The sequence below is a fragment of the Phocoena phocoena genome, chromosome 13 (assembly GCF_963924675.1).
Source record: "Phocoena phocoena chromosome 13, mPhoPho1.1, whole genome shotgun sequence".
NCBI lineage: Eukaryota > Metazoa > Chordata > Mammalia > Artiodactyla > Phocoenidae > Phocoena > Phocoena phocoena.
In genome coordinates this window covers 43463544-43479573 of record NC_089231.1, presented here as the reverse complement: position 1 = coordinate 43479573, position 16030 = coordinate 43463544, and the positions used below count along the sequence as shown (strand labels likewise).

At 33.6% G+C, this 16030-nt stretch overlaps 1 protein-coding gene across 2 annotated transcripts in view; it reads left to right on the top strand.

Moving 5' to 3' along the window:
• RNF138 (ring finger protein 138) overlaps positions 1-11790 on the top strand; it is a 41238-nt gene extending 29448 nt beyond the window's left edge. For both annotated transcript variants that reach the window (XM_065890206.1, XM_065890205.1), the window contains 4 exons: positions 4183-4239; positions 5077-5188; positions 10007-10114; positions 11722-11790. In XM_065890206.1, coding sequence (XP_065746278.1) covers positions 4183-4239; positions 5077-5188; positions 10007-10114; positions 11722-11790 — 346 coding nt within the window. The remainder of the gene's footprint in view (positions 1-4182; positions 4240-5076; positions 5189-10006; positions 10115-11721) is intronic.
• Positions 11791-16030: the final 4240 nt, after the last annotated feature.

The window sequence follows — 16030 nt, the reverse complement described above, 5'->3', positions numbered from 1 at the left end:
ATCCATTCATATCTTTTTTTCTTTATCCATTCACAAGATTGTTTCTATATCTTGGCTATTGTGAATAGCACTGCAGTGAACTTGGGAGTGCTGTTTCTTCAAGATTCTGATTCCAGTTCTTTTTGATAAATACCCTGAAGTGGGATTGCTGGATCATATGGTAGTTCTACTTTTTATTTTTTTGAGGAACTTCACTGTAACTGTTTTCCATAGCAGCTGCACCATTTTGCATTCTCACCAACAGTGTACAAAGGTTCCAGTTTCTCCACATCCTCACCAACACTTGTTGTCTTTTTGATAATAGCTATCATAACAGCTATGAGGTGATATTTCATTGTGGTTTTGATTTGTATTTCCCTTATGATTAGTGGCATTGAGAATCTTTTCATATACGTGTTGGCCATTTGTATGTCATCTTTGGAGAAATATCTATTCGTATTTTTAGCCCATTCTGTAATTGGGTCATTAGTTTCTTTGCTGTTGAGTTGTAGGAGTTCCTTATGTATTTTGGAGATTAACCCTCTGTCAGATACGTGGTTTCGAGATACTTTCTCCCATTACATATGTTGCCTTTCACTCTGTTGTTTCCTTTGCTGTGCAGAAGCTTTTTAGTTTAATGCAGTCGCACTTGTCTGTTATGGCTTGCAAATATTTTTGATCAGTCTTTGGCTAGTCTTATTGTGTCTTTTGACATACATAAGTATTATATTTATACTTTTATATATATTATATTTATTTTCTTTATGTTTTTTGCTTTTTGTGTCATGCTTGAGAAATCCTTTCCCACATCATAAAGTTATAGAAGATATTTTCTTCTTTAACATTTTAAAGCTGTGCTTTTCACATTTATTTTGGATGTATAACATGAGGTAGGAAAAATTTTCCCCAAGTGATAACCATTTGTCCCAGTACCATTCATTGAGGAGTCCATTCTTTCCCCACTGATTTATAATGCCATTTTGGTCCTACACATCTCTATTCTGTTCTGTTGCTTTGTTTATTCCTCTAATACCATGCTATCTTAATTACTGTGGCTTTAACAATAGGTCTTAAGATCATGTAGGGAAAGTTCTCCCTTTTGTTTTACCTAGAAAATTGTTTCTGTTATTCTTGGTCCTTTGCTATTCCATATGAATTTTAGGATTAGACTTGAGTTTTCTAAAAATTCCTGTAGAGATTTTGATCGGAAGCATTATAAAGGTTGAATTTATTGAAATCATAGATTAATTTGGAGAGAATTGACATCATATGATACTCATTTTTCCCACCCAGTTTCCCACCTGTTTATCTCTTCCATTTAAAAAAAAAATGCAGTAAAAGAAGTCCATTTAGAGCACACATAAATATGTTCTAGTATATCTTTTCCTAGTAAAACCTTACAGTTTTTTTTTTTTTCGGTACGTGGGCCTCACACTGTTGTGGCCTCTCCCGTTGCGGAGCACAGGCTCCGGACGTGCAGGCCCAGCGGCCATGGCTCACGGGCCCAGCTGCTCCGCAGCATGTGGGATCTTCCCGGACCGGGGCACGAACCCGTGTCCCCAGCATCGGCAGGCAGACTCTCAACTACTGTGCCACCAGGGAAGCCCCTAAAACCTTACAGTTTTTGTTGCTGTACAAATGGATCTTTTTTCCTGTTTTATAATCTAAGTGGTTATTACTAGTGAGTAGGAATATTAAGGATTTTTATGTTAATCTTTGATTTAGCAGCTTTGCTGATTTATTAGTTCTAATAGTTCTAAATAATTTACCTGTAGATTCTTTTGGATTTATTACGTAGAAAATTATTTGGTTTGTCAATGCAATTTTGTCTCTTACTGCTTCATTTTGTACTTGATTTATTGCATCAACTAGGGCCTCTATCCAGTATTAAATAGAAGGCACCTGTTTTTCCTTGATTTTAGTGGGAATGCATCTAAAATTTTATTATTATGGATGGTGTTCACTACAGTTTTTTAACATATTCTTTATCTGTTCTATGATGCTATCATCCTGAATTTAAGATTTCTCCGTTGAATGGTTCTTACTCAAATCAGAATCTTGTATGCAGTTAAAAAAATGTATACATCTGACTTCATTCCCAGATACTCTGCTATCTAGAGTTTAGGGATTTGTACTTTTACAAGCATTGTGGGTGATCAGAGGTTTTTTTGTTTTTGTTTCCATTCTGGAGGTTGAATTTTAGTGAATGATTTCTACATCAGATGAAATAAATGATCGTATGTTTTTTAAATTGATAGTATGGTTGTCAGTAATAGATTTTCTATTGTTGAACTCATTCATACATTTCTAGAATAAATGAGTAGGCTCCCAGTAATAGCCCTGGGCATGATACAGGATGATCAGGAAGGACTAGAATGATGATAACAATAATAATGGAAAATAGAGAATTGTAAAAGTAGGTGGAAAGGAGAAAACATTTAAAAAGGGCATTAACTTTGATATTAAAATGCTTTAAATCAGGAGTTTTGTGATTGCATACCCCACCAGTGAAAAAAATTGAGCATGTACTCTGAGTATGTGTGTGTTTATTTTAAAACTATGCATGTGTTTTATAGTACTGATACTTTATGCATAACACATGCAAAATTTAAGTGAGATAAAGATGAAAAAGTTACTTTAAAAATAAGTTTGCTTTATTTAATGGTATAAAATATTTTCATTCTTAAAGTTTTATTACTGTTTTTATTGAAAACAATATGGTTGACTATGATTTCTAAAATTTCTTGTAATCTTGGTTTAATACAGTGACAGTAATTTAAAGATTTCGATTAAATTCACTTTACTTTGATACTTGGTCTTGATGACTATCATGGCTGAAAAGATACCTACAACACACAATACAGATCCAAATGGAAGAGTATGTCATAGGTTGAGACTCCTATATTTTTCAGTCCCATTTGGTAAATATTAAAAGGGCTTTTGTTGAAATTTTCCATAGTCTCTGATTATGTTATAGTTGTTCTTACAAACGAATCGGAAGTTTTTATATTTTATTAGGGCATGTTCAAAACCCAATGATTATCTTTATTTGGAAGATTTAAAAACAGTTCAGAAAAATCTGTTACCAAGTTTAAATGTATAGTTATGAGATTTTAAAAAAATAGGTGACATACTGTTTTTGGTAAAGTCATAACATCCCTTTAACACATGCACTCTCCTTAGTTTGAATTTATTTTGAAAAGCAGTTTTTAGTCTCCACATTGTTAGAATCTGCAGAGACAGATTAATAACTGCTAAAAAGATGCAAAATAGTGGTTTAATAGTCTCCTATTTGGGCAGGGAAGCTTTCTTGCAGAGAATGTGTGTGGAGACACAACAGTATTTTCACAGAAGGGAAATGACTGTCATTGGAGAACATCTGTTAGGTAGATGATACAGTATTGCTTGTCCTTTTGTAAAAGAAAAATGAAAAGTCAGTTTTCTAAGTTTCACAACAGTTTTTTTGTCCACTACCTATCTCATTTTTATTTTAATGTTTCTGCTATTGAAAGGCCTTGTTTTTATAAAATTGACTACATTGATGAAATTCTGTAATGCATGACTGACAATCCTCATATGGAATGCCCACTTTTCTCTCAGGATTTCTCTGATACTGCATAAGACACATGACTCTGGCATGGGGTCCCAGTGAGGACATCAAGTTATTCTGTATATTAAATGTTGGAAAGCCTAGTTCCTTTTTGGAAAATATAAACATAATGAACATTCAACTATTTTTTCTTAACCTACTCCATTTAGGAGTTGTAGCATCATTTTGGATGCTACAGCCTTAAACTATATCCTAGTTACAAGTCAAGAAGTTCACAAATTCTTGATTCTACCCCAGCATTCAAAAACTAACTAGTCCAGGTAGAGGTAGGGGTGTCTCTTAATTTGAAAGTCTAAAGGACCTGGGGAAATGTTCATGCTATGGATTTAAGACAATTCTGCAAAATACTATATTCTCTATACTTTTGTAACTATGCCTAAATTAATTTTTAAAGGACCTCATAAGCAGTCTTCTTATCAGAATTTATTTGAAAAGTAATTAATGCCATAATTATGTCATAGTTCAGAACTATTTGAAGTTCAGGCTTTTCAAACAAATTCAGACTGATTGTCTTCATTAGCAGTTAATGAATCTGTGTTGTGCTTTATTACTCGAAGTATTAACTTCTCCCCCTCCTCCCCATGCCTCTTAAGTAATAGGAGTGAAACATCCACATCTGATAACACAGAAACGTATCAAGAGAATACAAGGTAAGCTTTTGAATTTCTATTATTTTAGTAAATAATACCTATCACTTTGTAATAATGGATTTTTAAATTAAAAAAATTTAAATTCAGTTAAATCATCAGACATAATGCATAAGTTAGCAGTTTAGAAATAAATGATGCAGTTGCTTTTACAGGTCACATTAAATTAGAAGCGTGTAGCTCTCCTCTTTCACTGTGGTCAGATTTCTTCCATGCATAATTTAGGCAGAGTTGTCAATACTGAACTGTCCCTTGCTGAAATTGAGATATTAAAACCCAGTGATACCTGATCCTCAAAATATTTTGAAATGTTGATCATTCTCATGGCTGATGTTTTTGTTTTTCTCTTTTCCTATGAATTTTGTATGTTAGAGTCTTAGAACTAGGATAAATTAAAGATACACCATATGGATGTAAGTCTTTTAAAAGTTTTAATTTCCTAGATATGGTGTTTCCATACTGGGACACCATGGGATATTTAGAATTTTCAGGGGACATACAGTGACATCTATTAGTTACAGGAATGACTAAATTAAGTTGTTTGAATCTAACTACTTTAATAAATGAGACAGCTAGGTTTGTTATTAGTTTTGTTTTGGCCTCTTGTAGAGGCACCATGAAAAAATTTCCTAGACACTAAGTGTACTGTAAACTGAGATTGTTTAGGAATATCTATTGTAGATTATTTATTGAAAACATAGTTTTTTAAAAGTGAGACAATCTTTGATTAGTCTATAATTATAACTTTTAAAGAAATAATAATTGGTCAAAAAATAGGAGCTCATCATTTTTACGTTACGATTTCAAATTCAGTATGCTGCATTTAAAATTGTTTTATAGTTCTTCTGGGCATCCCACCTTTAAGTGTCCCTTGTGTCAAGAATCAAATTTTACCAGACAGCGTTTACTGGATCACTGTAATAGTAATCACCTATTTCAGATAGTTCCTGTGGTAAGTATGTATGTTTAAGACAGTCTTCTGTTTAAGGTATGCTGTCCCATTTATTTCACTTCATTTGTACAAGGGAAAGTGGTTACTTTAAATTTTGCGGGGCATTGTCAGTAAGGTATATTTTGTCAACAAAGGATTGATGACTGTGAAGCAAAATGAGATATTTAAAATCCCGGTAACTAACTTATAAAAAGATGTATGCTTAATTGTGAGGGTAAAGTACAAAAATAGCCTGGAAAAGAGTGAAATAAGGAAAGGTGAACTGAGGACTCATTACCAAGCAGTAGCATTGTAAATTGTATCCTTGCAGAATGTAGTATATGAGTGCATAAAGCAAGAAAGGAAAAGAATCATACTTTCTTTCTGATGCATACATATCTTTTTTTTTTTTACATCTTTATTGGAGTATAATTGCTTTACAGTGGTGTGTTAACTTCTGCTTTATAACAAACTGAATCAGTTATACATATACATATTTTCCCATATCTCTTTCCTCTTGTGTCTCCCTCCCTCCCACCCTCCCTATCCCTCCCCTCCAGGCGGTCACAAAGCACCGAGCTGATCTCCCTGTGCTATGTGGCTGCTTCCCACTAGCTATCTATTTTACGATTGGTAGTGTATATATGTCCATGCCTCTCTCTCGCTTTGTCACAGCTTACCCTTCCCCCTCCCCATATCCTCAAGTCCATTCTCTAGTAGGTCTGTGTCTTTATTCCTGTTTTACCCCTAGGTTCTTCATGACATTTTTTTTTCTTAAATTCCATATATATGTGTTAGCATAGGGTATTTGTCTTTCTCTTTCTGACTTACTTCACTCTGTATGACAGACTCTAGGTCTATCCACCTCATTACAAATAGCTCAATTTCGTTTCTTTTTATGGCTGAGTAGTATTCCATTGTATATATGTGCCACATCTTCTTTATCCATTCATCCGATGATGGACACTTAGGTTGTTTCCATCTCCGGGCTATTGTAAATAGAGCTGCAATGAACATTTTGGTACATGACTCTTTTTGAATTATGGTTTTCTCAGGGTATATGCCCAGTAGTGGGATTGCTGGGTCATATGGTAGTTCTATTTGTAGTTTTTTAAGGAACCTCCATACTTTTCTCCACAGTGATTGTACCAATTCACATTCCCAGCAGCAGTGCAAGAGGGTTCCCTTTTCTCCACACCCTTTCCAGCATTTATTGTTTCTAGATTTTTTGATGATGGCCATTCTGACCGGTGTGAGATGATATCTCATTGTAGTTTTGATTTGCATTTCTCTAATGATTAATGATGTTGAGCATTCTTTCATGTGTTTGTTGGCAGTCTGTAAATCTTCTTTGGAGAAATGTCTATTTAGGTCTTCTGCCCATTTTTGGATTGGGTTGTTTTTTTGTTATTGAGCTGCATGAGCTGCTTATAATTTTTGGAGATTAATCCTTTGTCAGTTGCTTCATTTGCAAATATTTTCTCCCATTCTGAGGGTTGTCTTTTGGTCTTGTTTATGGTTTTGTTTGCTGTGCAAAAGCTTCATTAGGTCCCATTTGTTTATTTTTGTTTTTATTTCCATTTCTCTAGGAGGTGGGTCAAAAAGGATCTTGCTGTGATTTATGTCATAGAGTGTCCTGCCTATGTTTTCCTCTAAGAGTTTGATAGTTTCTGGCCTTAAATTTAAGTCTTTAATCCATTTTGAGTTTATTTTTGAGTATGGTGTTAGGGAGTGATCTCATCTCATACTTTTACATGTACCTGTCCAGTTTTCCCAGCACCACTTATTGAAGAGGCTGTCTTTTCTCCACTGTACATTCCTGCCTCCTTTATCAAAGATAAGGTGACCATGTGTGTGTGGGTTTATCTCTGGGCTTTCTGTCCTGTTCCATTGATCTATCTTTCTGTTTTTGTGCCAGTACCATACTGTCTTGATTACTGTAGCTTTGTAGTATAGTCTGAAATCAGGGAGCCTGATTCCTCCACCTCTGTTTTTCGTTCTCAAGATTGCTTTGGCTATTCGGGGTCTTTTGTGTTTCCATACAAATTGTGGAATTTTTTGTTCTAGTTCTGTGAAATATGCCAGTGGTAGTTTGATAGGGATTGCATTGAATCTGTAGATTGCTTTGGGTAGTAGAATCATTTTCACAATGTTGATTCTTCCAGTCCAGGAACATGGTATATCTCTCCATCTATTTGTATCATCTTTAATTTCTTTCATCACTGTCTTATAATTTTCTGCATACAGATCTTTTGTCTCCTTAGGTAGATTTATTCCTAGATATTTTATTCTTTTTGTTGCACTGGTAAATGGGAGTGTTTTCTTGATTTCACTTTCAGATTTTTCATCATTAGTGTATAGGAATGCAAGAGATTTCTGTGCATTAATTTTGTATCCTGCTACTTTACCAAATTCATTGATTAGCTCTAGTAGTTTTCTGGTAGCATCTTTAGGATTCTCTATGTATAGTATCATGTCATCTGCAAACAGTGACAGCTTTATTTCTTCTTTTCCGATTTGGATTCCTTTTATTTCCTTTTCTTCTCTGATTGCTGTGGCTAAAACTTCCAAAACTATGTTGAATAAGAGTGGTGAGAGTGGGCAACCTTGTCTTGTTCCTGATCTTAGTGGAAATGGTTTCAGTTTTTCACCATTGAGGACGATGTTGGCTGTGGGTTTGTCATATATGGCCTTTATTATGTTGAGGAAAGTTCCCTCTATGCCTACTTTCTGCAGGGTTTTTATCATAAATGGGTGTTGAATTTTGTCAAAAGCTTTCTCTGCATTGACTGAGATGATCATATGGTTTTTCTCCTTCAATTTGTTAATATGGTGTATCACGTTGATTGATTTGCGTATATTGAAGAATCCTTGCATTCCTGGGGTAACCCCACTTGATCATGGTATATGATCCTTTTAATGTGCTGTTGGATTCTGTTTGCTTGTATTTTGTTGAGGATTTTTGCATCTATGTTTATCAGTGATACTGGCCTGTAGTTTTCTTTCTTTGTGACATCCTTGTCTGGTTTTGGTATCAAGGTGATGGTGGCCTCGTAGAATGAGTTTGAGAGTGTTCCTCCCTCTGCTATATTTTGGAAGAGTTTGAGTAGGATAGGTGTTAGCTCTTCTCTAAATGTTTGATAGAATTCGCCTGTGAAACCATCTGGTCCTGGGCTTTTGTTTGTTGGAAGATTTTTAATCACAGTTTCAATTTCAGTGCTTGTGATTGGTCTGTTCATATTTTCTATTTCTTCCTGATTCAGTCTTGGCAGGTTGTGCATTTCTAAGAATTTGTCCATTTCTTCCAGGTTGTCCATTTTATTGGCATAGAGTTGCTCATAGTAATCTCTCATGATCTTTTGTATTTTTGCAGTGTCAGTTGTTACTTCTCCTTTTTCATTTCTAATTCTGTTGATTTGAGTCTTCTCCCTTTTTTTCTTGATGAGTCTGGCTAATGGTTTATCAATTTTGTTTATCTTCTCAAAGAACCAGCTTTTAGTTTTATTGATCTTTGCTATCGTTTCCTTCATTTCTTTTTCATTTATTTCTGATCTGATTTTTATGATTTCTTTCCTTCTGCTAGCTTTGGGGGTTTTTTTGTTCTCCTTTCTCTAATTGCTTTAGGTACAAGGTTAGGTTGTTTATTCGAGATGTTTCATGTTTGTCTTCTATAAACTTCCCTCTTAGAACTGCTTTTGCTGCCTTCCATATGTTTTGGGTCGTCATGTCTCCATTGTCATTTGTTTCTAGGTATTTTTTTATTTCCTCTTTGATTTCTTCAGTGATCACTTTGTTATTAAGTAGTGTATTGTTTAGCCTCCATGTGATGCATACATGTCTTTTTGATGCCAATGCCATTTTGAGGGTGTGTATGAGAGTGGTGAGACCTTTTTTGATGAGTGAAGGAGAATAGAGCAGAGTGCAGGATTCCAACATTGTGTTAGTGGTTCTACAACGCCACATTTGGAGCATGAGTTTCAATTTCAACTGTATGTCAAACAGGAGAAACTGAGCTGGAAGAGCTACTTCCCATTTTGATATGTAAATATTTTCTTCAGAAATTAGAAGGAAAATGTATCAAAAGGTAAAATAAGGATTGTGGATACATCTTAGCAGTTTTACAAAAAGTTGTGGAAGAGTATGCCCCAGTATGCCCTTAAAGTCTCGGGTAGTTCTAAGGGAGATACCCCCCCTACTTTGCTCATTAGGAGAGGGTCTGTTACTGTTAAGTAAACAGATAGAGTGCCAAAGACATCTCTTGGGGAAAATCTCATAATATAAGAGATTTCATTTGTTTTATATTGCATTAGTGAATTTTTGTTTCTGCTTATATTCAACATAGCACAAACTTTGGCTATAGTCCAGTTACTAAAGTTCTGTTTTGTTTCATTTCAGTCTGTAATCCATTCACTTTTTAAGATGTACTTACTTCATTTGAAACCTTAAGGATACAATTTAAGGCTTCCTTTGCTTTCATCTTATAAATGAAATTAAACTAATAATAATAATTATGTCACAGTTATTGTGTGGCTCTAATGAGATTACATACTGGTTACTGGTAATTATTATTACAATTGGTTAAGGCTGGATATGGTGTTTCTGTTAAAACAGAATAATCAGATTTAAGTAATAGAATAGGTTAGATCTCTCTTTTTATTGTGTTGTGTTGGATTAGTGTAATTTATCTAAGGTAATTTGGTCTAGAAATAATCTAGTTATGAAATTTGGCCCTTAGAAATGCTTTTCATGTAGAATTTTTTGTAACATGTTTTAATACTTTCAATAATGATGTTTGGTTATTTTCATTTTTTTTAATTTGAAATACTGTGTTTCTTATAGACATGTCCTATTTGTGTGTCTCTTCCTTGGGGAGATCCTAGCCAGATTACTAGAAATTTCGTTAGTCATCTAAATCAAAGACATCAGTTTGATTATGGAGAATTTGTGGTAAGTGAGTTTTTCAAGATTAAGAAAATACCATTTAAATATTGAAGTTAAATTAACTTCTTCAATCTAGACTTGAGTTTTGAGGCAAGATGTATCATACTGGATGGTTATAGAGCAAGTTCTGTTGTTTTTATGATAATATAGGTGAATTTTGGTTTGTAGAAGTGGTGAAAGTTGAATTTACTGTCCACCTTCTATATTAGAGAGATAATTAATAGAGGAAGAGCAAACCCCCAGATTAACAAAATGATGATATATATGAAAACTGTCTAGATTTAAGGAAAATTATACTTGCTAGAAAAGTAAAATTGGTATGACAGATGGAGGATGTATTTCTCATGTAGTGTAAGTAGCTTGTTAAACTCATAATAGATTTCTTTTATCTGCACGTGAGACACATTCTTTTTAAAAATGAGGGAGCTTATTTATGTAAAGCCAGGTTGAATGGCAGATTCTGGCCTTAGTTCACTGCTTTAACAGAGTGCATGAGGGAAGTTATATTATATAAAAATGGATCCCCAGAGCAAAGCATGAGGTTAATTTCTACTTCCCAAATGTGTCTTGATAGTTACAAAAAAAAATTAGATGACTTTCATTTTATTAATTGTGAAATTGCATTGTATTCATCTTCAATGAATTAAAACCTTATCTCATTCAAGATTCAGCCTGACAAAGAATGGTTCATACTTGTTTTCCAGTTTATGTAATAAGCACAGACGTGCAATTCTGAGAATGGCATGAACAGAATTTCCATTTCTTCTGCCTTCCAGTGTTGAAATTATGTCATTCTTGATATATATATTTTTTATTTTGTGTAATTTGCATTTTTTAGTCATACTGTATAAAAATATGTATGTAATAATATTTCAAATATATGTAAAATTCAAGTGTACTCTGATAATTTTAGTAGTTTTATGAAGTAATTATGGGTTATTCTTAAATTCTCTGTAAGAAAGGTTACTGCATCTGGAGAGCTATGTGTTTGGAAAAACAAAAATTTATTTTGTGAACTGCTTTTGATCTAATTGTCAGACTGTTTTCCCTTGCCACAGAAGAACATGTAATTTTAATGATTTGAGATTGTCGAATGGAGGCCTATTTTAAAGCAAATCCATGGACCATAATTGAAAGGAAATAGAATTTTTCAAGTTAAGGAGTAGTAGTATAATCAGTTTGAGTGAACTGTAGTTTTTACCTTTATGTTATGATTAAGATGATGTTAATTCAACTATCTTAATGTAATAAGTGCTTATTTTCTTTAAAATGAATATACCTTCCAACATTGGCATTCTCTTCTAGAGATGACAGAAAATTTATGATTGTGGGTTACCCTTAACTATACTACTTTCAATTAATAACTTATCATAAAACACTGTAATTCACAAATTTCATTGTCTGCTGATCATCTGTTATTTATCAATTATTCCTAAATAATTATAACTGAATTTTTTAAATTAAAAGTTTAGGTATTTAGTGCTTATATTTTAAAGAAGTATATGGTGTAACATAAACTGTTTCAAGTATGTATGTGTATCAAGATGTGTAATGTATTGGACTAAGTATTGAGTATGTTTTTCCTATTGACATGTTAATGTTACTGTTTTTAGAATCTTCAGCTAGATGAGGAAACCCAATATCAAACTGCTGTTGAAGAATCTTTTCAGGTAAACATCTGAAGGCTGTAGACATCTCTGCATCTTTGTACCTGCAAGTGCCATCTTTAAGGAGAAAACTACACGAAGTCACCGTTTCAATAACTTGATGTGCATATTAATAAAAGTAATTCAGTCTATTGATTTAGTTTTTAATTGAAAAATAAAGGTGGGCCATCTAAAAACTTCATTCTCTTGATAAGTTAAAAGTTAGGACATTATCTTTAAAAGCATTAAAAGGATTATATTTCATTAATGTAATGGTGAAAAGGGAATCCCTGTTGTACTTATCTTTTTATATTACATATTTAATTTTTCCTTGCTTTTGAAATTTGGTGCAGTTCCTCCCATTGACATTATTGTACACAGGTAACAGAGTACCATATTGTGAAAGATGAGATTGATATAAACCTAACAAATCTGAGCCAGTTATTTGAGTTGCAGAATGGAGACTTGAAGTGCTAAATGAAACAATCCAAAGGAAACTTTTTTAAATACAGATTCTAGCAGAGGAATTCAACTATTATAAGAAAATTGTATTTATATAACGTTTAGTATTTTTGAAGACTAGTGAGATTTCTTTACTAATTTTGACTCTAACAAGTGAAAGCTCATTGTATAGATATTTCCTTTTTGCTGTTAGAAGGAAATATCAAGAGAAAAATTTATTTCTTTGGTGGGCAGTTGGTAATTTCATATCTTGTTTGTTTGGTTGACTAATTTGTAAGCCTAAAGTACAGTAAGCTGAATTACAGCTCTTTGGCCTCAGAATTTTCAATAGCAGAATTGCTGATTAGCTAAGATGAAACTTTTATTAGAAACTTTCAGTTGGTGATATTACATTCTATATATATATTTAAATGAGAGGTTTGACTTCATCTCAGTTTAGAAATTTGTTCAAATCTAAAGATGTATATGCATATATACATATACTTTTGTATGTGTATATACACATATATGCATACAGTTTGTCAGGTTATATACAGAATTTCTATTAAGATTTTTAAAATGCACAAGCAATATGGGATCAAAGTATTTATCTGATTTGATTAAAATTTTATATGTCACCAAATTTTTAAAGTAACAGTCAAATGGTAAGTTATCTACTTGGCTACTATTACACCTTAAAAATGAGTTTACACACCTACACAATTACCTGTTTATATGGTGCTCATTTGTTATCTTAAGGTAATGTGGGACTATAGTAGTGAGGTGGATTCTACCAGCCACTCTGTTTCCCTACATTTTAGTCAAAAACTGGGTTTGTTCTTAGTATTCATTAATGAGAATCATAAAATAACTTGTACTAGAGGGCCCAAATCACAGAATAAAAGATGAAGAGTGGATTAGCTGACATTCCATACTAATACATTGTTGATGCTTTCTTTAAAATAAATAACTCAAAAGAACATAAAAGAAAGTCTCAGAAGTAGTTTGCTGCTAATATATACATATATTGTATAAAAAGGTATATTTTGATTTTGTTAAAATCCTTGTTGACTTTTCTACAGTGAACATTTTTTTAACTTGATTTAATAAAAATGTTAATTTTGGAAGTGGAGTTTTGTAAAAACCTTTTTCAGTCAAACAGTAATTTATGGGTAATAATAACAATCACCAAAAAAGCCATACATGTTAACATATGCCTTGGTTGTGTCATTCTAAAGAGTGATGTTTACTATGTGCTTGAACATTTCTCTCCGGTTACATGAGTGTAATTGTAAGAATAGCTGTTTAACAAACTCTTTTTTAAAAAGACTTTTGACCATGGGTTTTTCCAGTTTAAGCAATAACTTTAGTACTTTCTTTCAAAATTTAGTACTTCCAGTATGTCAAGTTAAACCATTCTGAGATTTGAGAACTTCTGTAAAGGAAAATTGTAGAGATCATCTTGATGAAATTGTGTTTTGAAGTTTGTGGGTTAGTTAAATATCATTTATAGTCTGGTGTGTCTTTCACATAAGTTTTTTTCGTAAGGAAAATATTGACTTTATTTGCTTTTATCTGGGAGCTCCTCAGTATGGAAATGTTTGTTTAAAACCTCCCATCCTTTTGTCAGTGGATTAGGAATAGGGATTGGCTTTACAGATACACAGTTTAAATTCATGAGACAGTCCTTGTTTTTAATGTGCATATAGCTGAGTCAGAATAAGGGAGGAAACTGTATTGATACTCTACCTAAATTTCAGAATACCACTTACAGGCCTCAACAAATTACAGTTTATGTTGTTAAACAGTCTTATTTGAGATGTATTGCTTTATTTTTCAATTAAACGTGGTTTTCTCCTACTTGTGTGTCTAATTAAATTTTTGTCTAGAGGCAAACATGATAACATTTAACTCTCATAACTCACCCTGGAAGACATGTAGGAGATGACCCATTATTCTGCACTTAAAAAAGTGGATAGGAGAAAGATACCACATGCTGATACTATATTTTGGGTTTAACTTTACAAACCTATTTTATCTTTATTTTCAAATGTTAATCAACTTATAAAGCTATTTTATCAAGTGTTCACACAGCAGGATTTTCAGACCATGCTAGCAACCAGACAGAAAGCTAGTTAACTGGTTAACAGACATTTTTAAATGGAAAAGTTACCCTTAAATAAGGTATCAGGGTTCTAAGAATATATTGCCAAATACCATGTCACATACTTGTTGCATGTTTAGCAAGTATTAATTACAATCTTCAGTGAATCATAACTTTATAGGAACCCTTTAGGGCTGCTACTCAAAGAATAAACCCTCTATGGAGGTTGTGATGTTTGTAGAAAAGGTGTGGCCCAGAATACATGTACTGTAAAACTAATAGAAATATGAATAAAGTACTCATTCCACATTACCACTTAATATGGAATATAATTTTCTAATTAGGCAGTACAGTTCTGAAAAAAGATGGGGAATGGAAATGAATTATATCAAGAGATTAAAAGAAGATACAGAGACCTGAAAATGTGTGTTACAGCCTGCATCACCCCAACAGCGATTGTCCAATCCTGAGGCTGAGAAATGGGAGTGACTGCACTCTCACCCCGAAATGAGGAAGATAAATGTGTGTATTTTATTAGGTACTTGACTGACAAACTTGCATTACACTATACCATGCAATTTCCTGTGTAATAAGAATTCTTAATAGATTGGTGAAGGATATACCATTGCAGAATGTAAGATGAACAGGCAGGGGAGTGAATACGGAGGAGAGACATTAATGAATTATAGCCATTCTAAGGAGGTTATGGAGAGGAAGAAAATACACAAGATGTGAGGGAGGAAATGGCATGTCTGTCTAAATGGGCAAAATAACGGTACATGACACTGAAATTGTGAACAATAATCAGAGCACAGATCAAGAAAAGTTGCTAGAATCCCGTAAGTCCCCTTGTTCCTACTTGCCACTACTACCAACTTTTTTTTTTTTTTTTTTCTGGCCATGCTGCACAGCATGTGGGATCTTAGTTCCCCCACCAGGGATTGAACCTGTGCCCCCTGCATTGGAAGCATAAAATCTTAACCACTGACCACCAGGGAAGTCCCACCACCAACTTCTAATACCACAGATTGTATTGTCTGTTTTTATACTCTTACAAATGGAAGCACTCAGTAAAAATTATATCTGGCTACTTTTGCTCAGTATTGTTTTGAAATATCTAGGTCAGTTTTGTAAATTGTCTTTTCTGTCCAGAACAGAAAAGCTAAAAAGTAGCTTCTAAAGCTACTTTTAAATATCTGTATGTGGAAGTTAAGTGTATTGCAAATGGTTCTTTCTCCATGCGTGTTGACACCTAGTGGTTCCATGTCTAGATAAAACCTGAAAACTGACTGGTCTTCCCCTCGTAATAACTGAGGAAAAACAGGTGAAGAGTGTAACCAAATGGTTTTCCACTGAAACCAGGTAAGAATCTGACCTTTCTAATAAACTAGATATAGGATGTTCTGTTTTCAGGGCATTTTGTAGGAACAAGATTTTATTTTATTTTTTAACATCTTTATTGGAGTATAATTGCTTTACAATGGTGTGTTAGTTTCTGCTTTACAACAAAATGAATCAGTTATATATATACATATGTTCCCATATCTCTTCCCTCTTGCGTCTCCCTCCCTCCCACCCTCCCTATCCCTCTCCTCCAGGCGGTCACAAAGCACCAAGCTGATCTCCCTGTGCTATGCGGCTGCTTCCCACTAGCTATCTATTTTACGTTTGGTAGTGTATATATGTCCATGCCTCTCTCGCTTTGTCACAGCTTACCCTTCCCCCTCCCCA